The 22,729-nt window shown below is 44.8% G+C and overlaps 3 protein-coding genes across 5 annotated transcripts; all 3 read right to left on the reverse strand.

Moving 5' to 3' along the window:
* Positions 1–3,022: 3,022 nt before the first annotated feature.
* Positions 3,023–11,590, reverse strand: LOC114451977 (bromodomain-containing protein 1-like). Of its 3 annotated transcripts, XM_028431015.1 has the most exons (12): positions 11,285–11,590; positions 8,499–9,877; positions 8,250–8,406; positions 8,036–8,164; positions 7,799–7,927; positions 7,378–7,690; positions 6,494–7,255; positions 6,271–6,406; positions 6,054–6,184; positions 5,311–5,405; positions 4,850–5,004; positions 3,023–4,707 (listed from the first exon to the last, which is right to left on the reverse strand). In XM_028431015.1, exons 2-12 carry the CDS (start codon positions 9,857–9,859, stop codon positions 4,533–4,535), a joined length of 3,543 nt encoding a protein of 1,180 aa, XP_028286816.1. In that variant the 5' UTR covers positions 9,860–9,877; positions 11,285–11,590; the 3' UTR covers positions 3,023–4,532. The 3 variants fall into 3 exon arrangements, with proteins under 3 accessions (XP_028286816.1, XP_028286817.1, XP_028286818.1); XM_028431016.1 differs by lacking the exon at positions 5,311–5,405 and having other exon boundaries at positions 4,549–4,707; XM_028431017.1 differs by lacking the exon at positions 3,023–4,707 and having other exon boundaries at positions 4,869–5,004; positions 6,041–6,184.
* Positions 11,591–11,939: 349 nt separating this feature from the next.
* ftsj1 (FtsJ RNA 2'-O-methyltransferase 1) lies at positions 11,940–15,886 on the reverse strand. Its single transcript, XM_028431158.1, has 11 exons — positions 15,829–15,886; positions 15,118–15,246; positions 14,196–14,265; positions 13,820–13,949; positions 13,652–13,730; positions 13,514–13,566; positions 13,383–13,436; positions 13,081–13,183; positions 12,894–12,977; positions 12,721–12,824; positions 11,940–12,390 (listed from the first exon to the last, which is right to left on the reverse strand). Exons 2-11 carry the CDS (start codon positions 15,236–15,238, stop codon positions 12,217–12,219), a joined length of 972 nt encoding a protein of 323 aa, XP_028286959.1. The 5' UTR covers positions 15,239–15,246; positions 15,829–15,886; the 3' UTR covers positions 11,940–12,216.
* A 969-nt stretch (positions 15,887–16,855) lies between these two features.
* LOC114451889 (serine/threonine-protein kinase pim-3-like) lies at positions 16,856–20,682 on the reverse strand. Its single transcript, XM_028430845.1, has 6 exons — positions 20,427–20,682; positions 19,609–19,718; positions 18,927–18,977; positions 18,304–18,667; positions 18,037–18,213; positions 16,856–17,657 (listed from the first exon to the last, which is right to left on the reverse strand). Exons 1-6 carry the CDS (start codon positions 20,497–20,499, stop codon positions 17,446–17,448), a joined length of 987 nt encoding a protein of 328 aa, XP_028286646.1. The 5' UTR covers positions 20,500–20,682; the 3' UTR covers positions 16,856–17,445.
* Positions 20,683–22,729: the final 2,047 nt, after the last annotated feature.

Here is a 22,729-nt window from a genome sequence, read left to right on the forward strand (position 1 = left end):
TAAACATGCATCCAGTGAGTCCCTGAATCTTTTCCACCTCTGTGCTGTTAACCCTTTAGTTTACGTCACAGCAGCTTGTTTTCCTTTCACTTATAAAGCCATAATTGCTGTGTGATTACACCTCCATTGTGGTGCTGTTCAGCAACAAGAGCTCTGCTACTAATACCATTAAAGCTTCAAAGGTGCCAAGCCGCCGCCGCCGCCGCCGCAGCATTAATAGTCATGAGGCTCGGTGAGGAGTGTGTGTTTGTTTTGGATGTCTGACAACAGATCTGCACTGACACGTGTTCATTAGAGAGATTTGTTTTTGTCATACAATCCCAGAACACGTCAGGGCAGGGATATGATGTGTGTCCTCACGTGGCAGGGCGGTCCCCCTGACATCATGATGTGTCCCCACTGGCAGGGCGGTCCCCCTGACATCATGATGTGTCCCCACTGGCAGGGCGGTCCCCATGACATCATGATGTGTCCCCACCAAGCGGCAACCTTCGGGGCTCAAAGTTGAAGCCCATGCGGAAGTGTCAAAACTTGTAATTCACGCTGCAACAGCTGGGGGTTGGCTCCAGAAGCGAGTAATTTCCCATAGACTCCCATGTTAAAATGGCCGACTTCACAGCAGAAAAGAACATGTTTACAACCTGGTACAAAAAACCACTCTGGTCTCAGATGATAGGTTCTCTTCTAGTGTCGATTGTAGGGGGGGTGAATTTTTTTACAACTCACTCGTTTCAATTGTATTCGGACTTAAAATTACGCATAATTATGGGCGTTGCCGCTTGAGTGACAGACAGTTGACGTATCACAGCGTGAGTTTCCTGCTTCCACGATCGCCCGCCCCCCTAAACCCGCTCCTGCTCCCCCTCTTTGTCCATATTTGAGAGTTTTGGCGGACGTGACGCTGCCAACATGGCGGCGGTCATCACGTCCCGGAACCTCCCACCGAGCCTCAAAACGGCTCTTCAGAAACAAACGGGTGACGTCACAGAAGCTCTGTCCATAGTTTTTACTGTCAATGGTCCCCACTGGCAGGGCGGTCCCCCTGACATCATGATGTGTCCACACGTGGCAGGGTGGTCCCCATAATGCCAGTGTGAGCTCAGACGGCCTCCTGTTTGGATTTTTTGCAGGTTGTAGAATCTGGTTTTCAGCTTCTATAATTATAAAAAAAGCACAAATTACAAAACATATCGTAATCAGAACCAAACCAGACTCAGCTGGTCTGAAGCTGAATCTGTGTTAATTGTGTGCACAGAAAAAAGTGTTTATTTATGAGCTGGACACTGCTAATTACTCAGCTGCTTGGATAATTATCTCTGACTTCAAAGACACTTTAACCCCAGGAGAGTCTGAGCCGGACGACGAGCCCCCGACGCCCGAAATATCCGCCGCTAATGAGAAGATAATGATGAGTCATCAGCAGAATATTCACAAATATTCACAACAGACGGTCAAATGTGGACCAACAGGGAGGCAGGAATGATGTCAGTGTGTACAGTGCACTGTATGCACCAACCACAGGCTGGCAGCAAAGATGGACCAACACTGTGTGTGTGTGTGTGTGTGTGTGTGTGTGTGTTCAAAGTGAAACGCTGAAAACATAAAGAGGAATGATGGATGATGGGAGCTCCGCTGAGGTGGACAGCGTCAGGTGGGTCATGGCGAGCGGCACAGACTGGGAGTAAACATGGACGAACACCATGTGACAACACCTGAGTGTTTCTGTCTTTTGTACCAGGCTGTAAACATTTTGAGTTCAGCCTCCCAGAGGCCACTGAAGGAACTGCAGTTTGATGGTGTGTCAGCTCATCACAGAGTCTGTGGTCCCTGAGTGGGTCCACAGCGTCTGTTGCTCTGTGCCAGTGTCGCTTGTTGTTCTTTTGAGTGCTAAGAAAAAAAGGAGTGAAGAGTGGATGCAGCCTGATGGTGAAGTCTCCTTGTTGCCGTTGGATACATCATCAGCTTCTGTGACACTGCTTTGAGACTTCCTGTTAGCTGCACATGGCTGTGGCCTCTGTTTGAATCTGAGGCCGAGCAGCACACAGGTGAACACACTGAGCACCGTTAGCACGCAAAGGGTTGATGAGTTTGTGTGTGTGTGTACATGAGTGTGTGTGTGTGTCTGTATGAATGTGTATGAATGAATGAATGTATGCTGCTCCATCACAGGTGTGATGACTTGATGTTGGGTTGTTAGTGAAGTCGTCCGCTGCTCTGTGTTCATTCAGCTGTCGTCACGGCTCCACAGCTCACCACCCTCACACTTGTTAAGAATGTTTTGGTATCACATTAATGTGACATGACATATCACATTATGTGTGTGAGCCGCTCTGATATTACTTCAATGTGTCCGAAAGCACAATGTCAGAAATTAAAAAAGAAAAAGCACTGTTTTCAGAGACAGAACAACAGCACCACCCTCTGGTCAATCATGGACATGCAGGCCAATACTTACTGTGTTGTTTTTAACGTGTTTTATTGGTTATTTGATTTCGCAAATATTGCCCGGAACTCTTTTTTACAAAAATTTAGAGATGACAGTGTTCACATCACTCAAAAACAAATTTTTAGTGAGTTTTTTTTAAATGTTTTTTTTTGTCTTCTGTTAATTTGTTGGTGCATCAAATGTAGTATATTAATTAATATAAATAGCAGATTTTGTCCCTTATAAAATATTACAAACTAAAATGGAAAAAAAGGTCCAAAATGTTTAAAAAATAATAATAAAAAACTCATAAATAAAAAGGATAAAAAGGGGGAAATATTATTATTATTATATATTATTATTATTATTTTATAAAAAGAAACAGCATATCAGATAAATTATACATTAAAAAACAAACTGTTACTACAAATTTCACAGGTCACACTGGAAACCTACATGAAGAAATAAATTACTGAAAAAAATCCCAGTAACAGTACTAACAATAAATATCACTAAATTAACTTTTTAAAATAGATTAACTGATTGATTACTGCACAGCGGGACAAAAAAGAATAATAAAAACCAGGAGACTCTCCATCAGTGATTCAATAACATATTTTAATTTCTCAGTGTTTTAGTATAAAAATCCCACCGGCCGTCTGTCGGCTGGTTTCCGCTCCCGTTGGCTATAACTGTGGTTTTTCCCAGAGAATCAGCTAAAGTACCAAATCTATTTACACACAACATCCACATCCAGAGGGGCCAAAGGAAACAGGAAGTCTATCCACCGCTACCCCCGCAAAAATAAAACATCAAACACTATCACCTCACCTCTCAGGTTTAATGCTATCAATCCCAAAGATAAAAAATACTCACAAAACAGAAGAAGAAGAAGAGGGGCCTCTACATGTGCCTCTTAGTGTGCCCGTAGTTTGTTTTTTTCTTACAATACTCTCTCTATAAAGTAATGCATATACATTTTCTGCTTTACAATAAATTAGTACAGGCACGGCATCTCCTCCTGTTACAGCTGACTGCAGGTCGGTTCAGGTGGAGAAGATAATTCTGTAACATTTTACAGAAGGACTCGTCACAGCACACAAACAGAAAGGCAGAAAATCCTGAAAAACACCACTGAACTGTAAAAAAAAGGAAAAAAACACACACATTAGTGGGAAACCGTGGGCAGCAGAGTTTTTGGTTTCGGAGTGAATGATGCACTTCAGGCATTTTAAACTTTGAGAGCTTCTATATAGATTTTATATAAATATGTACAGACAAAAAAAAAGTAGTCCAGTAAAAACATTCAGGTAAAAAAAAAAAAAAAAAAGATGCACACACACACAAAAAGTTAATGCCAAAAACGGGAGAACTTGAAGCTTGAGAACTTAATAAGTTACAAAAACCGTACAAAAGAAGCTGAAATAAAAAGGTTTGATACAGTATGCATGTTTGTTTTTTCTCTCTGTAGAGATAGCACCAGCAGAAACACCGACGCGGCACCGTGAGCGTCGGCGGATCATCACCTGTGACCGTATAAATACCAGAGCGCTGTGTACCAGACTGAGGGAGTGAATAAATTAGTGTCAGGCCTTGTACAAGGTATTTACAGGAGCTGCTGCCGTCACACACACACACACACACACACACGTGCGCTGATGGACATTTTCATGGCAGTGAGATTGTTGCAGCAGTCTTGCAGCACATTTCAGGAGGTCAAACGCTGACACATTCAACAGGTGTGAACCTGCCATTTTTAAAAGTCCTCACCGCCACAGTTTGATTTTTTTCTGTCAGCGTTTTGCACCCGCTAACCGTGTTGTTTTCATTGCATAGCTCTTTGACAAAACAAGATGATCGTCACAAGCTACAGTATTTCAGACAGGTGGAACCGATGCGTGAGGAGGAAACAATCTGGTTCCAGTTTACAGGAAATGGTAAACATGACGTGCGTGTGTGTGTGTGTTGTGCAAGTGTTGTGCGTAGGAAGCAGAAACAGACCGTCTCTGCAGTGAGTGTGTTCAAAGTGAAACGCTGAAAATATAAAGAGGAATGATGGATGATGATGGGAGGACCGCTGAAGGTGGACCGCTGAAGGTGGACCGCTTCAGGTGGCGCTTGCATCCAGCTCCGCGCCGACGCGGTTCAGGTGGTTCATGGCTCGGTTGAAGGCGAGCTGCACAGTTTTTCGGAGGGAAGAGTTCCGAGCCTCCATCAGCTTCATTCTGTCCAGAGTTTTGTTGATCCCAAAGGGAGCCATCTTGGATTTAGGAAGCCATTGCCTGAGGAGACAAGTGACACCGTTGTGTTATTTGAACAGACAGTTAACTTTTCTACTTTGAAAGCCACAGAATGTCCTTTAAGGAAGAAAAGGGGGCACAGAGAGACCCAAAAAAACATGAGGGGACTTGGTGAGTTCCTCACCAGCTGCGCCTGCTGTCGAAGAAGTGGACGAGGAAGAGTTTCTCTGCGGACCTGAACTGCATCCGCTCTCCGGCTCTGAGAACGTCCAGTGGGGGCTGGGGAAGCTCCACCCCGTTGTGTTGACACATCGTCTTCCGCACTCTGGGTTCCATGATCTGTGAAAACAAAGACGGGGGGTACAGGGTGAGGAGTGAGGAGGCGGGGCGGGACGTCCTATGGTAGAATGTCTGGAGTAAAATCCTGGTGGCTGCACAGAAGAAGCCAGAGACACGAGCATGCAAGGCTGATTCAGGTCAACAGCCTGAGTCTACACACACACACACACACACACACCAACCCGTCCACGACCGGCCAGCTGAAAGCCCCCACATGGCTATGACCACAAATCACAAGCTATAAGCACTGACAATGGCAGAGGGGCAGATGGATGACAGAGACAGAGGGGACTAACACTCACTCACCAGGGCAGGGAAGGAGGGATATCCACTACATTTAGCCCAAACTAGTTTAAGAGGCTCCAGAACAAATGGAGAAGCAGCAGTGGGTTTCCACACCTCTACAGGAACAACAACAAGCAAGTTATGAAGGAGTCACTGCAACAGAGAGCACAACCAGTCTGAACACACACACACACACACACACACACACACAGGAGAGGAGATGAACACACACAGTCTGACCACACAGAGGACGCACACATTCGCATCAGTAACGTCAGCTAACAGAGTCATACTTGTTAAGTATCAACTGATTTGTTGAGGTTGTGAAAAGAGCCCGGACAGGGAGCTTCTACTCTTTTCCAACACTGGTAACACCTGTGTGTATTTACAGGTTTGTCAAATCAATAATCAAAGAAATGTCCCTTTTTTTCCAAATTCTAAACTCATGATGAAGAATGTAGTTTTACTAACACTAGCTTTGTGTCTGTAATTCACAGTCGGCCCACCCTTCCCTTCACTTAAATCTGCTGCGTCTGAGTCTCTGCTGACTGAACTGTGTTTCAGGACTTTGACTCCAGGAGATTTTTTTCTCCGTCTCACGCTTGTCGCACAATAGAAGGGTAAAAAAATTCATTTAAACGTTAGTATAAACAGAAAGGGACTGATTAGTGAAGGTGTTCAGAAAAAGAGGAGTTAGGAGTTGACGAATCAAATCTGTGCCATGCTGCTTCATGCAGACTCATCATCCGACCTGCTGTCCTCACCTGAGGAGATCTTGGCAGCGCTGTTGAACTCTCCATTCTCGACGCAGGTCACCAGAGCATTTTTGTCATCCACGGTGCTCCGTCGAGCTGCCGCCGGTCGCCCTTTACTGTTTTTGGACACAGGGATGGGGCTGGAAAAAGACGAATGGACAACAGGATGAGAAAAATGAAAACTGGGTGGAAAAAAAGATCTCTGGGTGTTTCCTCCTGAACTCACCTCGTGCTACACAGGATGCTTCTGCTGGAAGAAATACTCGACTCAGAGGCACAGCGGCGGCGAGGCTCCAGTGGTCGGGGGGGCTGAGAGGCTCCCTCCTCCTCCTCCTCTTCTACAACAAAACCATTTGCAATACCTGGACAAACACCAACATACATAGATTTCTTAGACTAATGACTTTTATTGTAATAACGAAACATGATCTGAAATCTCCGATCGGTACCTGTGCCTAAACGTTTGATTGGCGTCTCCCCATCCTCCTTGCCATCAGCACTGCTGCTGCGGGTTCTTTTCTTTGGCAGGAGGAGCGTCTCCAGCCGAGGAATCACCACTGACAAGAAGGTCTTGGCGCCCAAAGGTGGCGACCCAGCAGATGGCTCTTGGGCCTTGGGCGGTTTCTGAGGGCTGGCACTCTTAGATTTGCGGAAGAGGACGTTTGTCCGTCGGTTGGAGGTGCCAGAAGCTTCTGTGTGTGTTTCGCCGTTGGGGAGCAGCAGGTCTGGGATGTGCCCGTTGGGGGTGTTCGGGGTCACTGAGGTAGATGTGTTGGTGTCATTATTGTCGAGCTCCATGGGAGTCTGGCCTGAAAAAGATGAGACGGGCTTCAGGGGCGGCGGCTCCTGTGCGTCGCTGGGCGAGGGGTCCGGCTGGGACGGTGACCTTAACAGCTCTAACGTTGGTGGAGATAAAGATTTGTCCTCCTGTGGTGTGCAAGCGTTTACTGTGTGTTCAGGTAGTGGTTTCTCCTCTGGCTCTGCAGGGGTCAGGCTGGGATCCAGTGCAGAGGGTGGATGCCTAGAGAGGGACTTCTTCAGGCTTATCTCACTACGGACTTCCATGATAGTCTTCTTGAGCAGCTTGAGCCGCTTGCTGCGGGACGGGCTGTGCTTCATGGCTGTGCTCAGGTCCAGCTTCTCCAGCAGCTCCCTCAGCTGATCCTCTAAAGGGGTCAGCTTACGGTAGGCCGGGGTCAGGAGGCGGTCCACTGAGAAACACAGTTAGGTTTCATCTGTTATTATTGCTAACATTAATTAACAATTCTGAATGCATAAGAAGCAACAAGACTGCTCCTGAACTGAACATTATTCATTATTCAACACCGCTCACCTTCATCCCAGGAGAAAGGCAGTGGTACCTCAGGCTTCGGGGGGTCAGGGAGGTGCAGCCCGCTGGGGAAGTCAAAGCCGATTCTCTCAGCTTCTCTGCGGGCCCTGCGGAGAATGGCTCCTCCGTGGTCCTGCATCCGCTGAGCTGCTTTATAAAAAAACGTGTCCTTGCCGTTGTATGTCATGCAGTTGGAGATGATGAGGTCAAAGTCGGCCTCAAACTCCTCCAGGCTTCTGTAGCTGTGGCCGTCAATGCGTTTCCTCATGGTGGAGAAGTCCATGGGGCTCTTGATGTGGTCTAGGTAATCGGGGACCTGCAGGGGACAGAGGTAAGTTTCATTGCAGCAGAGGCAACCATCAGGACGGACTTTTTACTTGCTTTAAATAATCTGGACAGACTGATACAGTAAATGGCTGCTGACCTCCTTGATGCTGACAGGCTGAGCGAAGATGCTGTACTGGTCCTTCTGCTGCAGCTGACTGAGCACAGCCCTCAGCAGGATGTTGAATGGGGTCAGCTGGGCCTCCAGGATTGACTGCTGCAGCTTCATCTGATGAGAAAAGACAAACCTCTTCATCAGACATGATTAACAGGCACAGGCCTGCGTTTCTAAACCTGACAGAGCACAGGGTAAATTTGCATCAAATGGCAGCTCTACCTCCTCCCTCTTTAACTTCTCGCGCTTCCTGATAAGCTCCAGCAGCAGACGGGCTCGCTCCAGGTCATGTCGGAGGCGATGCCACTCCTTCAGCTGCTCTTTCAGGGCCTGGTTTGTCTCCATCCGGTCCTGTGGGGAAACACAAGCTTATGTTCAGTAAAAAAGTGACATTAAAGCATTCTTCTAGGCTCTAGGCTGTGACAGCAGAACTGACCATTTGCTTGACTTTGGGCGGCTGAGGGTTGGCCTGTAGCCGGCGGATCAGTGGCACGTTGTTTCTCGATTGCCTCTTCAGCACCCAGTAGCTCAGCACACCCTCAACGAAGTGACGCTTCCTCTGAACCGCCACCTGGTTCAAGATGGTGTCAAAACTGACCACAAGAGAAAAAGGAAGACATTACACATTACTTTGTATAAGCAGATTCACGTATAAGACCTCACTGACTCTTAGCTGCGTGCTTACCTTGAAGCTGTGATACTTGGTCCAGAGGTGCTTGGGGTCTCAGGTTCTGGTTCCGGCTCCGGCTCTCCTCTCTTGCTCTTTTTCTTCTGCCAGCCTTTGGCCCGGGCCTTCCCTCTCTTTTCACCCGTCCTCTTGTGGCAGGCTCCATTTTTGGGGTGAGGCTCTTCATAGATGTTCAGCGGCCGGCGGTCACAGCCTTCTGGTGTGTGGCTGCAGCAGTAGGCGGTCTTTTTCACAGAGAAGCTGGTGGCGCCGGTCGCAGTCACCTCTTTGATGGGCTCCATCTTCATGAAGAGGCCGGCCTTCTGGGCACAGCTGACATGGAAGGCGGTGTAGCAGTTGATCTTGTCACACTGAATGCAAGCCCCAGCTCCCTTTTCCTTGCACAGGTAGCAGGTGAGCTTCCAGCGGGCGGGTGGGATGTTGCGGACACCGTCAATGGGCTCTATGAAAACTGTATCAGAGAAGCCAACTTCGGGCACCCACAGAGCACATGCTACGTGGCCCCAGCGGTTGTCATCTGTCCTCTTTAGGGCTCCTCCTCGATTGGGGCAGAAGAGGCACTCGGCTGGCCTTGATGGACACTGAAGACAGTGGCGGCATAACCACTGGCCCTCAGGGATGTACGGCACGCCGTAACACTCCTGGTGAACAGCAATGTTGCAGGAGTCGCAGAAGAGGATGACATTACTGTCAGCTCCATCCCCGTCCATGCAGATGCAACAGACGGCGTCCTCGTCCACCAGCGACTGAAGGTCGTTCTGTCCCTGAGTGGCTATGTATGACTCCTTCTCAAAACGGTCCATGAGAAACTCAAACAGGTTGTGAGACACCTGGCTGACACCCTCGCTCTTTCTTTTCTCATTAATGAGCTCAAGCCAGGCATAGTCTTCCTCATCCATGTCATACTCCACCTCCTCATCCAGCTCCTCCTCTGTCCTCTCAGTGTATTTGTAATAAGCTGCCGGCCTCTTTGGCACCACGGGTAGATTGTATTCAACCGTTCTAACCTTTGGCTCCAAAAGGCCACTGACGTTGCCGCTGTGCGAGGCGGTGAGAGATGCATTCTTTTTCTGCTGGTTGTTTTTGAGGCGCACAGAGCGCACCAGGACCTGCTGGGGCTTTTCATTGTTCTCCTTGTTGCTGTTACACTCCATAATCTCCTGCGCCGTTGGATCGTCATCAGTGATAACATCCAGCTTGTCGTAGATACTGAGCCTGTGCACCCGGCCATCCACCTCCAGCTCTACCATCCGCTGAGCCTGTGCGTAAGTCAGCGTCTCCCTGTTGGGTGACGGCTTGATGGGAGAAGATTCCCTCTTCAGCGCTGTTGGGCGATGACTTCGTCCTTTCTTCTTCATGTTGAAGCTGTGAGGTCCCTAAAAACCAAACAAGTGATTACGTTAATAACTCACTGATGTGAAGTAATGGTAGCAACAGCATTTTTTCTGTCATTAACTTGTCCTGCGAGGCAATAGCTAGCAGGCAGGGTAGTATGTGTTTGACCATCTGCAAACAGGACCTAAACCAATCATTAACAAACTTAATCCTCAACAGTGCCATGCAGAAACTATTTTGGGAGAGTTGATATGTTTACACAAAAACTGTCAAAACTTCTTCCATCACAAAAAAAGAGAAAAACATGCCAAAAAGTGGCTGTGATTAAAAAAATGTTAAGAATTCCCAAATGTCTCAAACATGACATACACCTCATATCATGCTGATGCTAGCAAAATGTCCTGACAACATTTCAAAGTGTGGCAATGCCACTAATAAAATGGCAACATTAAGTAGAGGTCTTGTAAATACAGGACTTCAACTACATAATAGTGAGTAAGCTTGTTGTTAGGATCTAAATGCAGCATTGTGTGTGCCTACGTCCTCCCGTATAACTCCCCGACGACCAGGAAAAACACTACTGAGTTACTTGAGGCATATAATTACTTAACATAAGAAAAGGAATCAGTCCATACTTGGATCTAAACAAAGCCAGTATCGATGCTGCGTGCTTGCCTGTATCAGCCTGTACGTATGCTTTCTACACTACAAGCAGAGTCATGGAAAACAAGGCACCAGTGAGTGCCAAAGGCTGACCGTAACCAGCAGCATTTAACCACACTTGTAACCCTCGCAGGCTTCTGCAAGGTTACATGAAGCTCAGCCAGCTCCAGTGTGTGTTGGTGCACCTTTAATTTGTGAGATCAACTTGCTTTCAGGGGGCGGAAACGCACCCAACGCACCCTGGATGAATGAAAGAGAAATGTACCCAGAGCTGCACGCCTCCACAGCAACTCTCCTTTAGCCTTAAAGCGTCTAAGAGCTGGCTGCTTTTTAAAAAAAAATAGTTCAGGCTGACAACAGCAGCAGCTTCAGGTCGTCCTCTTCCCCTCAGAGTTAAGACTACTAGCCTGCTAGCCATGGAAAATGTTAGCCCAGAGTAACCAAACTGTAACGACTATTTGTGTGATTATATGAACGTTTTTCGACAAAACATAAGCACGGTACACAAAAAAAGACCACCCGACAGGGCCCCGTGTGGACACCGCGGCCTATCCGGTCGTCAGTGAAACGCATTAGGACACTCCGTCCACAAACAGTGCTAACGTTAGCCTGCTAGCACTACACCAACTGAAGGGGGAGAAAATATGGCGACCAACATAACAACAAACTAAATGGAAAAAGTTAGCTTTTCCTATAAAAAAGTACTAGTTGTTTTACACTTTATGTTCGTCCAGACTGTGTATATGGACATGAAAGATGAGAGGGGTGAGTAAGAGGAAACTTACCTCGGTATTTTCACGAATTCAGCTTGTAAAAACAGCAGCAATGGCGGCGCGGCCTGCGGAGTGAAGCGGCACTTAAATCCACATTCAGTCCGCTCATCCAACGGCGGCCGCGACTCGCACAGAACCGAGTAAATCCTGAAAGTGACCGACTGGTATCCAGGGCGACGGAGTCGGTTCCGGTTGTTATACTCGAATATTCAGGGGGCACACACACTCACTCTCTCTCACACACACATACACACACGGATCACTGGGACTGTGGATTAGCTGATAGAAGTAGCAGGCTCAGCGGCTGCCCGAGCTTCTCTTCCCCCACAACAATGCGGTTGTGTGAGTCGTTACGCGGTGACGTCATCACGCACGTACGTAAAACCAGGAAGTTGCTTTCGTCTTGTTTTTGTGTAGGGTGTGTTGCCTCAATTATTCCATCGCCTCACAGAGCTGGTAGATGTCAATAATGTAGGCGTGCATATGTAAATAAATAAAGTATTAGAATTAATTGATGACCAAATCACTATTATTTTTAGCAAATGGTACCCAATAACAATTGGACAGGTCGTTTTGGGACTATTTTTCAGCGGCGCATTAATCCACTGGACTGGTCCGTGGTTGTGGAAGAAGGGTTGTGCATTTAGTCCAAAATAATGATGTGTTATTGGTTTTAAAGCATTTTACTTAATGTTGCTACAACTTGACATTGTTTATAAACAAAACGTATTTAAAAAAATCACCTTAACTACACTTCCTGCCTGCAAATTTTTACAAGAGGCAAAAAAAATCTACATAAAAAAAAAATCACACAAACCAATTAAAACATGCTCCTCGGTTTAGATCATCCAGAGCTTCCAGAGCTGGACTGGAGACACAGAAATGAATCTGATAACAGTCTTATTATCCGTCAGAGAATCGGTTTTCCTTTGATGATAATCACATCAGGTGGACTCGGTCAGGGGCTCCTGCTGCTCTTGGCTGCTGTTGGGGCTGATGGATGGAGCATCTTCTCTGGAGAGAAGGTTGTTTTTACGGAGGTGGCAGGCCTGCTGGTAGGGAGGGCGTATAGGAGGCTGGGTTGGTGGGGTGTACTGGTACTGTTTCCCAGCGTCAAGCTGAAGAAAAGCAAGAAAACATCAGGCTAACGATGACATCACTTCAAAACCACTAAGAACATTAAACACACATCTACTCATAGAAACAGAATAGACTCCTGCAGCACTAAGAAGACGTTATTAACCATTTCTGACAGTGAAAAAGCTGCTGCTAGGGTCTAAAAACATTTATTATAAAGGTAAACTTACTTCAACTGAGATTAAGTCACAATATTCTGATTGGTCAATTGATTCAAATCAAAATAAAAGCAGATAATCAACATAAATATGATTTTAAAAAATGGCTGAACAAGTGTTATTCAGCAAAGAGCAGACGAACAAAGTCCTCACCTGCAGAGGGTAGGTTCTGTCTGAATCGAAGGCGCTGAGGTCACCACATGCCAGGAAGGGAACGATGATTCGGTTCGGACCTTCTAACTGGTTAAAATCCTCATCTGAAGGACAGAAACTATGTGAGAAGAAATAACACATCTTTTGGCTTCACATATAACACATGTAGTTACCGTAGGAATGATCCAGCAGAGGGTTGGACATGTTTGGTACGTAACCCTCAGGAGGAGAGTAATTCTGACAGACAACAAAGGCCTCTGCACACAGGGAGCAGAAAAGACAACAAATATGATTATGTGTGCAGTAAACCATCAGCTGCCCAGTGTAGCCTGTGATTGGTCTGCAGCAGAAGTGACTCACCAATACTCGAGTTCCGGCTGCTGCGAGGTTTGGCGCAGGTCACACAGCTGAAAAAGATCTTCAGCTGAGAGTACAGCAGCGTCACATCTTTACCTCTGAAGATCTGAGACGATGAGAAGCAGGAAAAAGTTCATATTTGATCAATTCTTGTCATGTGAATCAATCATAGCTTTCCTGTTGTGCAAAACATTACAGTTTTTTACTTTTAAAACATTGGTTCAACGTTTATTTTTGCTCTATTTTTATATTATTGTTAATAATCTATGAATGAAGAATAAATGTGCTGATAGTTCCGGACTCACTTTGGCCACGAATGTTCCCCCAGGTTTCAGGACATGTGTGGTGATGTTCAGAGCCTGAGAGACAAGCAGCTGTCACTGTGACATCACAGAAAAGGCTTAAAAAAAAAAAAGGTAAACACAGCTGTACTCACAGCCAATAGGAGCTGAGCCTGGATGTACTCATCCACATCATGGAGCCCTGTTACTATAGAAACAAAGCAGGAAAGGAATGAGAATGACCGCGGAGAGATGGTGGACAGGCAGGGACAGACAGGCGGTGACCACCTCACCATCTGGAGCTCCATCACACACCACCAGGTCAGCAGGCAGGCCCTCAAAGTGACGGATTATCTCCTGGGCGGTCGACACCTGAGAGGATGAAGGTAATGAAGTTTGTGTGACACCCACACCACACAGGGACACTTGTGTGACTCTTTGGTATACAATTACATCCTCACCTTGGTGATATCTCCCTGAATCTGAGTAACTCCCGGCAGAGGAGCCATGGCCTGCAGGTCCACCGCCACAATCTTCACCTCCTCAGCCTCCTCACCCTCTTCGGCCTTCTCACCCTTCTCCTCCCACTTCCTGAGTGGCAGAAAAATACAAATAAATAGTCGAATCTAAATGTTTATTTGACCCTGTGATCACTGAGCTGTGTCTGGGTTCATGTTTTATTGCAGTACAAAGTCCTCCACCTCTACGGAATCAGCACAAACACTGCTACAAGTATGTTATTTCTGTTTTTACACTTTCTGGTGTTGATGAATGTTTATGTTCAGCTGAGGATACTGCATGCTCATTCATTTAAAACAAACCAACAAACAAAGAAACCTGAGTTTCCGACTGAGGACCTGACTCCAGCTGCCGGGGGCTGCGCACAGATCCACCGCTCTGTTCACACCTGGGAGGGAACACAGACCAACACAACACATTCTGTCAGCGGCAACAGCAACATAAGGGATAGTTACCACTAAGGATGGTCCTCTGACACCCGAGGCTTCGACACATGCGCGGTAGCTCATAAAGCAATTGTTTCGAACCACTGTGCCGAGGCTTGCTTCGGTCACGTGACTAGTGACGTTTGAACCACTTCAGTGACGTTTGAAGCAGCTGAGTGCTTCGAACCATGTGATTGGTTCGGTTTGTCATGTGAATCACCAATGAACCCCAAAACAGACTTTCCTATGTATTTCAAGTATTCTTAACACAACATATGTGATTATAATTATTATTTTATATTATCAGTAATTATCCATGTCAAATCCCATAGCAGTGCAACTGAAATGTGATATTATTTCTAGGTCCGTCATAGTCACACTTACAGTCAAACGTAAGTGCCTGCTTTAGGAAAAATCATGTGACTTACGTCATATGAAACACTTCACTCCTTTACACAGGATCGAAACCCTGTCACTAGGTTTGTGTTACTTACTGCAATTAAACATCTAAACAATATATTAGTATAATGGTAATAACATCTTTCTTTAATATATGTACTGTATTGTGTTAGCTTGAAACCAGTGAAACCTGTAGTGGAACGAGACTGTGCATGGGCAGTCAAATCCCAAAGATCCATGAACCAATAACACACACCGCAGTTCATTTTATTCACCACTAGATGTCCTACTCGAGCTACTGTGTCAATGAAGCCTCGAGTAATGAACCTTTTTCTTGAATCAGGTGTCGAGGCTTCAACAAAGCCTCGAAAACCCATCACTAGTTACCACGTTCTGTTGTGCTCTGAGGGTCTCACCTTTGAACAGGTTAAACTCTTCATCCAGCTGCAGCAGCTTGAAGGCGCTCCTCGCCCTCCAGCCCTCCTCTTTGGCCAGGCGGTAGTAAATGTCGCGCTTGTCTTTGGAGGAGCGCCCCATGGTGACCTCTGACCCCAAGAGAAGACACACACAGACATGTATCCACTGTAGAGAATATTACATTGACCTGCAATCATCTACTATCATCTACTGCTTAATCTTCAGTTTACACCGGATTATTCTTCACCTACAGATTTAATCATATTGTCCTCATAATAAGCAATAATTAGTCTCCAAAACAGAGCTCTATAGTGGGCTTTCTGTCTCTTTCTGATCATTGGCTGCACCTTAATAAATGAAGACTAATGACAACCTGAATTTTAATAATAAGGTGTGTAAGATTTTACACAATAATTGAATGTTTGACTTATTATATTGATAGCGTATGATGAGGAATCAGAACAATGTATTGAGTTATAGTGCAAACTTCTCGGTTATCATAGCAATCTTGTTGAAATCACTTTTTAAACTAAGTCTGGTTGCAAACTGCGCAGTAAGCGACATGTTTCGTGGGAGTTTGTGCTTATTTTCTGGTGTTAGGTTAGTGTAAAATCTTTGTTTTCATATTCATACTTCACATCACACATGAAAAAGAACAGAATAAATCAGTAAATGATGAGTACGAGCCTTTAAAAACCTGATTTACTCACGGTTCACGTGCTGTTCCGGTGTGCTGTTGACTATGTGGAAGGACCCCTGGCTGCCCGGGGCGCCTGATCAAAATGACGTTTTCTCATATGCGGACACACGGTGGCGCTGAAGACACACCAGAGCAGTTACCTACAGAAACACACCAGCCAACACTTGACTGCAGATAAGTTGTCTTTCTTTCTCAATTACTGGTTGTAATTCATTTTTATATTTAAAACCAAAGAAAGCTGTACATACTTATTTATTCAGAACGTTACTGATTTTTGAACGTATTTTTGTTTCTTTTTCTACAAAGACTAATTTTTATTTTTATTGAATAACATTTTTTTTTTTTAAAAAGTTGGAAATAGAGTCATCCATTTGTGGGCGGTCCACAAACACTGAGGAAGTGAGAAGATTTTACCTCCTGAGGAGACTCGGGTCCTTCAGTGTTTACAGCAGGATGCTCCTCCAGTCTGTCATGGTGGGCCCCATCTTCTTTGCTGTAGTGTGCTGGGATGCCAGCAGACTGGACAAAGTCATGCAGTCTGTTGTTGGTTTTAAACTAGTTAACCTGGAGGAGGTGGTGACAGACAGTCATGGACCATCACAGCCATCCTCCTGCAACCCTGCTGCTCTAAGGAACAGTACAGGAGAGAATTCCTGATTTCTGCCATGAGACTCTTTAATTTATCTGTCCCAGGCAGAGCTGTGGAATTTTTTTATATAACTGTGTATTTATGTACATATATGCGTTTGCTTTGTGTTTGTATATAAGCATATTTATTGTCACTTTCTTCCCTTACAGGGATTTATAAAGTTAATCTTTATCTTAAAATACACATAAATACTTACAATCCATTAAAATGCTGCCATCAAAATAAATTAAGTTGTTTAGAAGGAATAAAATGAAACACAACACTGTATTATATACAAAGATTTAATGAAAAAAATAAAACTTTCCATCTTACATCAGAAAAGGTAACAAATGTATTAAAGTAGTAAATCTGGCATAAAAACAAACTGCAAACCTGATTTCATTCTTCTTTTTGGCTCACAAGAAGAAAAAATAAAAAAAACTATACAAATGAAAAAATAACTTAACCACAGGGAACGGAATGTCACATAACTAAATAAATAAACATATATAAACAGAACGGTTGCATTGACTGTGCATTTTGCTCCCCAATAATAAAAAAGAAAAACTCATTCTGATGAGGATACTGACTGCAGGCTTCTCCTGACAGAAAAGAAACGAAGCAGGACTCAAAATGTGGCATCAACACTGGAAATCACACGGCCATAAAAAAAAAAAACGCAACATTTCCAAACAAAAACCAGCTCTGCTTGAAAAACGTAAAACAGAATGAAGAGTAAACACTGATGGATGAAAACATATAGGTTGGATTTAAAAGAGTGTTGTCAAGTTAAGTAATCCACCATTTCATGAGGAGGGTGGTGTCACTTTAAAGCCTAATATAAAAACAGGACACGCGTCTGAAATCCTCACCACCTTCTACTCATGTAGACTGACCCCACAGTTCATTTCCTGCTGGACACTGATTACCATGGTAACATTTAAAAGGCACTCTGAATGTAGCACGGAGCTGCTGCATCATCTGTAAGCTAGCACTCTGCTAGCTGGAGCAGGAGGAGGAAGAGGAGGAGGAGGAGGAGGAGGATGTTGAGGTGGAGGAGGAGTCAGGTGTGAGTGCATGAAGTGTGATGTTTCCATCGTCTGTTTGCTGCCCACCACTGCCGGTCACCCAGGGGTGGACGAGAATCTGCTCCAGTGTCGGTCGGTCGGACGGCTGCTGACTCAGACACCAGCTGATCAGCTGCTGGCACTCTGTGACAGACAAACAAGAGGATAAAGGACCACCGCAAGAAATGATCGGTCTCATGCCGATTCATACAAAGCTCAGAAGTACAGTTACACCACAACTTAAACTGCTTAGAAACGGCCCTGACCCATTTTCTGCAGCTTACAGCCGCTACAAACTGGATTTTATTGCACATACAAAACCTGCAGACTGTGGAATACTCACAAATTCTGATTCGTCATTTAATCTTTTAACTAGATAAATAATAACGGCAGCCATAACTTCAAATAACATTCTTACAAACAAGAGAAAATATTTCTGACTTCTACCTAATGACACACAGCTATGAACATCCATTTACATTTGACCACAGTTTCTAGTCTCGCTAGAGCTCTGAGGACTGACCTTTGGAGATTTTGAGTCTGAAGTAGACTTGTCCTCTCAGGATCTCATCGTCATGCTCAAAGGGAATGTCCCCACACACCATGTCATACAGCAGCACGCCGAGCGACCACACAGTGGCTGAGCGACCGTGGTATCGGCGGAACCGGATCCACTCCGGAGGACTGTACACCCGCGTCCCTGTGGAAAGGAGGGGAGGGTTGTTTATTTAATACATCTGACAGAATGAGAGTGAGATCTGAACCAAAACCACAGACCCTGTAGACTCACCATCAAACTCCGTGTAGGCCGTGTCTTTGAGCAGGGCCCCTGAGCCGAAGTCGATGAGTTTAAGCTGTCCGGTCCTCAGGTCCACCAGCAGGTTTTCATCCTTAATGTCCCGGTGGATGACACCACAGGCGTAACAATGACGGACAGCCTCTAGCACCTGCAGGAAGAAGCTGCGTGCCTCCGCCTCGTCCAACGCACCATGCTCCGTGATGTAATCAAACAGGTCCTGTCCCGGCTCAAGGCGCTCCATCACCATGAGCCAGCCGTCTGACTGCTCCCACCAGTCCAAGAGCCGCACCACGCCTCCAAAGGTCCCGCTCACCTTCTTCAACAGCACGATCTCCAGAGGAACCACCGCGCCACACTACCACAAAGAAATTATGTAAGTATTCTACACATTCTACACTACAAGTTAAATCAAATTTCACTATAAATGCAACAAACTACAGTTCAAAATATAAAACCACTACAGTCAAACAGGTTTCTAAAAAAAAATGCACCTCTCAGCAGAACAAGGAAGCTATACTTGAGACACATGCATCAAATATTTGGCTGACCTGCAGACTTTCTACAGATGATAGCTGAAGATTGTAACTGAATAATTTTAAAATGCAGGTACTTACCAGAGAGCCCCACTCAGTCACTCTGTCCTTGCTCACATGCTTCACGGCCACCTGCATGTAAATAAACCCAACATCAACTTAAAGAGGATAACACATAGAATAGAACATCTCTCTATTTAAAAACAACAATTATTAGAGTATATAATGTGAACATGCAACATAAAGCTGTTCACTGCCCTTTTCTTTGAGTAATGATTAGTAGTTATTGATAAACTGATTTATCGGATAATGAGGCTAAATAAAACAAAGAGGTTCATCCTGCTCTCAGTGAACAGAAACATAAACATTGCGAGCACAGACAGCAGAGCTGAGCAGACAACCGGCTTTCTTTGTGTAAACAAAGACACACCGTGGCATCAAGCTGCACAGCTGACAAGAATATAGGAAGAAACAGGAAATGCACCGCCTTCAAAATAAAAGCATTGTTTTTGTGGCATTAAATTTGATACAACGTTGTTAAAAGTAGGATTACTGTTGCGGGTACACTGGTGGACCAGAAGCAGAGAACTCATTACTCAACCGTTTTAGTTTAACGAAATAAATACTTTAAAAACAGCTGTTCCCTTTAAATGTCTTTTATTTTGAAGGCAGGAAACACGGTCCCCTGCTGCGTAACAGCTTGACGCTGTGAGCAGCGGCCATGTGCTGCTGGGACCAAAACAAAGCAACTCCCCGTCCTTACCGGCAGCCCGTCGGTCAGGCGAACAGCCGAGTAGACGGTGCCGAACCCTCCGCTGCCGAGCACCGAACCCAGCCGGTACAGCTTCTCAAACGACGGCTTCTCTGCTTTGGCTAAAAATGGAGTGAGAAAAAAAAAACGGGTTATTATTCGAGGTTACTGGTTCGACTGTTGTGATTTTTTTTGCGCCAAAATATAAATCTCTCCCTAAAACAACACATTCGACGTGTCCACGTGGTGTTTGTGTTACAATTCACACGCAACCATTAATGAATAATGTTTTTACAACAAATACAGCCTTTAATGTACAAAAAAAAAAAAACATCGAATAAACACGAAGACATGCCCTCAGCTGTGTGAGCCGTTTAAAAATGGAGGACAGCGTCATCACCACCGAACAAAACAAACAGCAGAAACCGCTTTATAACCCCGTTGTTACTTTAACACGACATCTGGCTGCAAACATGGCGCCAGACTTCAGATGTCTGCCATTTGAAAGTATTTACACTACACATTAGCATGAATTAGCATCTCCAGGGTGAAGTATTGATGCCTTTGTTGCATTCAGCTTTAAGTTAAAGTCAGCACCTTTGTTTAATTTCACTACTGTGATAATAGAAATGTTAGCTAGAGGACAAATAAAGTCAAAACGTGTCTTTGCCGGGTACACGTGTTAAGCCTCCAACGTGTGACCCAGATTATGTGACCTCATTATTAAACTGTGTGTATTAAATTAAACTCCCAGAAGTGACCGGGTTCGGGTTGTGGTAGATAAACACCTCCAGCCCACCTGGAGGTCTATGTGTGTGCGGTACCGGTACCTTGCTGCAGCTTCGCCGGCAGATCCATGCTGGGCGAGATGTGAGACAAGGAGCCCAGTCTGGAGAGCAGCATGCTGCTCGCGACTTCTCCCCGAGAGAAAACAACAAAACCACAGCACACCGGGAAGATATCCGCTCAGTACCCGAGAACAGAGGCTCTTCTCACGGGGAAAAATACACAGAAGCACGGTTTGTTATTAGCCCGCCCATTTCCAGCAGAGACATAGACTGAATGGAACCGACCCGGTGTCCGCCGCTACTCACGACTCTGCCGCTCCGCGCCTCCTCCGCTGCAGATATACAAAGATCAATAGATCCTTCCGCCTGACCCCCCCCCCTCCCTCCGCGGCACATATAACATAGTCTGAATAGACTTTACAGATGCTCTACCATGCCAATCGATCTTTGTTAATACGGATAATGTTTAGACTAATAATACATTTGAATTCATTTAAGTTAGCGACGTGTCGAACGGGATCTAAATGAGGAAACCCATTGGGACTATTTTCTTAACAGCACGGGGCGTAGGGAGAAAGGATGACTTCAGCAGTGCGGCGGCAGATTAGCGCTAAATCAATAATAAATGTATAAATAATAACCAAATAAAACATTATTATTATTATTTAAATAATTTTATTGAAGCTTATAAACTGTGTAAATTATATATTTGTTTAACGTTTTCTGGTCTATGTACAGGATAGTAAATTTGTTATAAGTTTGTATCATCAGATATGAGGATAATATGGGGAATAGCTTCGGTGACTAATCTTGCTTTCCTTCCTCTCTGACGTCACATAACAGAGTTTAAATAACACTGGGTAAATCCAGTGTGTTGTAATTTTGTATTTTTAAACAATACACACTAACCTTCACACTGACTGCAGCAGAGGCATCAGTGTTCACAGCAGTCAGTGGTGGGACGTGCTGCTTTATCTTTATTCACCCCTGCAGCTCTGGAGTTTGTCCCCATGTTTGCAACTTGACATCAGGTTATGTAAGACTCTGTGTCTTACTCACTGTTGCATAAGCCTGCAGACTGAATGAGATCCACTTCACTAAAAAAAACGACATGAATATTTATTTATGCAACACCATCTCAAGTGTTTTTGCAGAAGAGCACACCAGCAGGATGGAGGCACTGCAAAGTCATCACATTCAAGATTAATCAACAATCAAGACTAAGCACCAGAACTCACATGAACTGAAACACAGCCTTCACCTCCATAGGACTCAACATTGTGCTACAATAACTGTTTGAGCCAACTTCAACTAACTTGCAAAGAAACCATAACAAGCCGCTGAGGATATTTGAAAGTTAGCAAGTAGTAAGTAAGGAGAGAATTTCTGCCGTCTTTGTAAATAAAATGCATCTAAAGACACAGAAAGCCGTTTTAGTTCATGTAAAGACAGAAATAAAACAGTCCTCTAAGTAACATCAGTGGATCTCTCAAAGCAGTCACACAACATTCCCACAGTGCCGGCTGAGTAACCGCTGGAGGAGCCGGTCAGATTGTTGTGACTGAGGAGGCTGCAGCCAGGTCACATGACCTGCTGTATACCGTGTGGTCCAGTGAGTCCAGATCTGGGTCAGCTCCGCCTCCCTGCGTGCAAGTAGTACCAGATTTAAAGATGCAAACAGAGAGATGCTGCTGTTTACAAACATGTTGAAACTAATCTGAGATCACACACACACACACACTCCGAGACTGAATGTGCAATATCTTTATATTATATATTATATATTGGTAGTTTTTTCATGGAGGTTACTGTTCTTATTTTTGTGGTGTGTTTTTTTTTTATGAACCAGGTGAAATTTGACTTGGCATCTTTTCGTGTACAAACACACACACATGTTCATTTGTAATCCTTTCACTCACCTTTGGATTAAATGTTATGGAAATAATTTCTGTCTATTCTATAAACGTAACCAAGGTTTAATCCAATGTCTGGTTAATTTCACTAGCATGGCTCTGTTTAAAATCAACCTGGTAGCATCTCACAAACTTCATTCAGAAAGAAATGATAAATATAACAATTTGACATTTTATAGGAGTAGTAAACATAAGGAATTTAACATCTGTGTCTGTCCAGAGGTTCATGGGTTCATGAAGAACCAACCACTGTTAAGTGAACAGCCTAAACTCCTGTTTGACCCAGATATGGGCAAAGATAGAGCGCAAGTGGAGCTGAGGTTGCATGAGATCTCCAACCCACCTGTCACTGAAGATGGTCAAACTCTAAATCGTGCAAAATCTTCCAAAAGTTTTAATGTCATTAAAATAAGTGAAATGATTGCATCGCCC

Source organism: Parambassis ranga, chromosome 19 (genome assembly GCF_900634625.1).
Source record: "Parambassis ranga chromosome 19, fParRan2.1, whole genome shotgun sequence".
Classification (NCBI taxonomy): Eukaryota; Metazoa; Chordata; class Actinopteri; family Ambassidae; genus Parambassis; species Parambassis ranga.

Excerpts from the sequence above, each read along its gene's own strand:
- ftsj1 (XM_028431158.1), bottom strand. The coding sequence starts at position 15,238 with ATGGGGCGCTCCTCCAAAGACAAGCGCGACATTTACTACCGCCTGGCC. Across the intron at positions 13,184-13,382 it reads GGGGAACATTCGTGGCCAAA|ATCTTCAGAGGTAAAGATGT; the intron begins GTGAGTCCGGAA and ends TCATCGTCTCAG. Across the intron at positions 12,825-12,893 it reads TCTGCTGGATCATTCCTACG|ATGAGGATTTTAACCAGTTA; the intron begins GTAACTACATGT and ends TCTGTCCTTCAG.
- LOC114451977 (XM_028431015.1), bottom strand. The coding sequence starts at position 9,859 with ATGAAGAAGAAAGGACGAAGTCATCGCCCAACAGCGCTGAAGAGGGAA. Across the intron at positions 8,407-8,498 it reads CCAAGTATCACAGCTTCAAG|TTTTGACACCATCTTGAACC; the intron begins GTAAGCACGCAG and ends TCTTGTGGTCAG. Across the intron at positions 7,691-7,798 it reads AGCCTGTCAGCATCAAGGAG|GTCCCCGATTACCTAGACCA; the intron begins GTCAGCAGCCAT and ends TGTCCCCTGCAG.
- LOC114451889 (XM_028430845.1), bottom strand. The coding sequence starts at position 20,499 with ATGCTGCTCTCCAGACTGGGCTCCTTGTCTCACATCTCGCCCAGCATG. Across the intron at positions 18,978-19,608 it reads GCCTGACCGACGGGCTGCCG|GTGGCCGTGAAGCATGTGAG; the intron begins GTAAGGACGGGG and ends ATTTACATGCAG. Across the intron at positions 18,214-18,303 it reads GGCCTACACGGAGTTTGATG|GGACGCGGGTGTACAGTCCT; the intron begins GTGAGTCTACAG and ends TCCTTTCCACAG.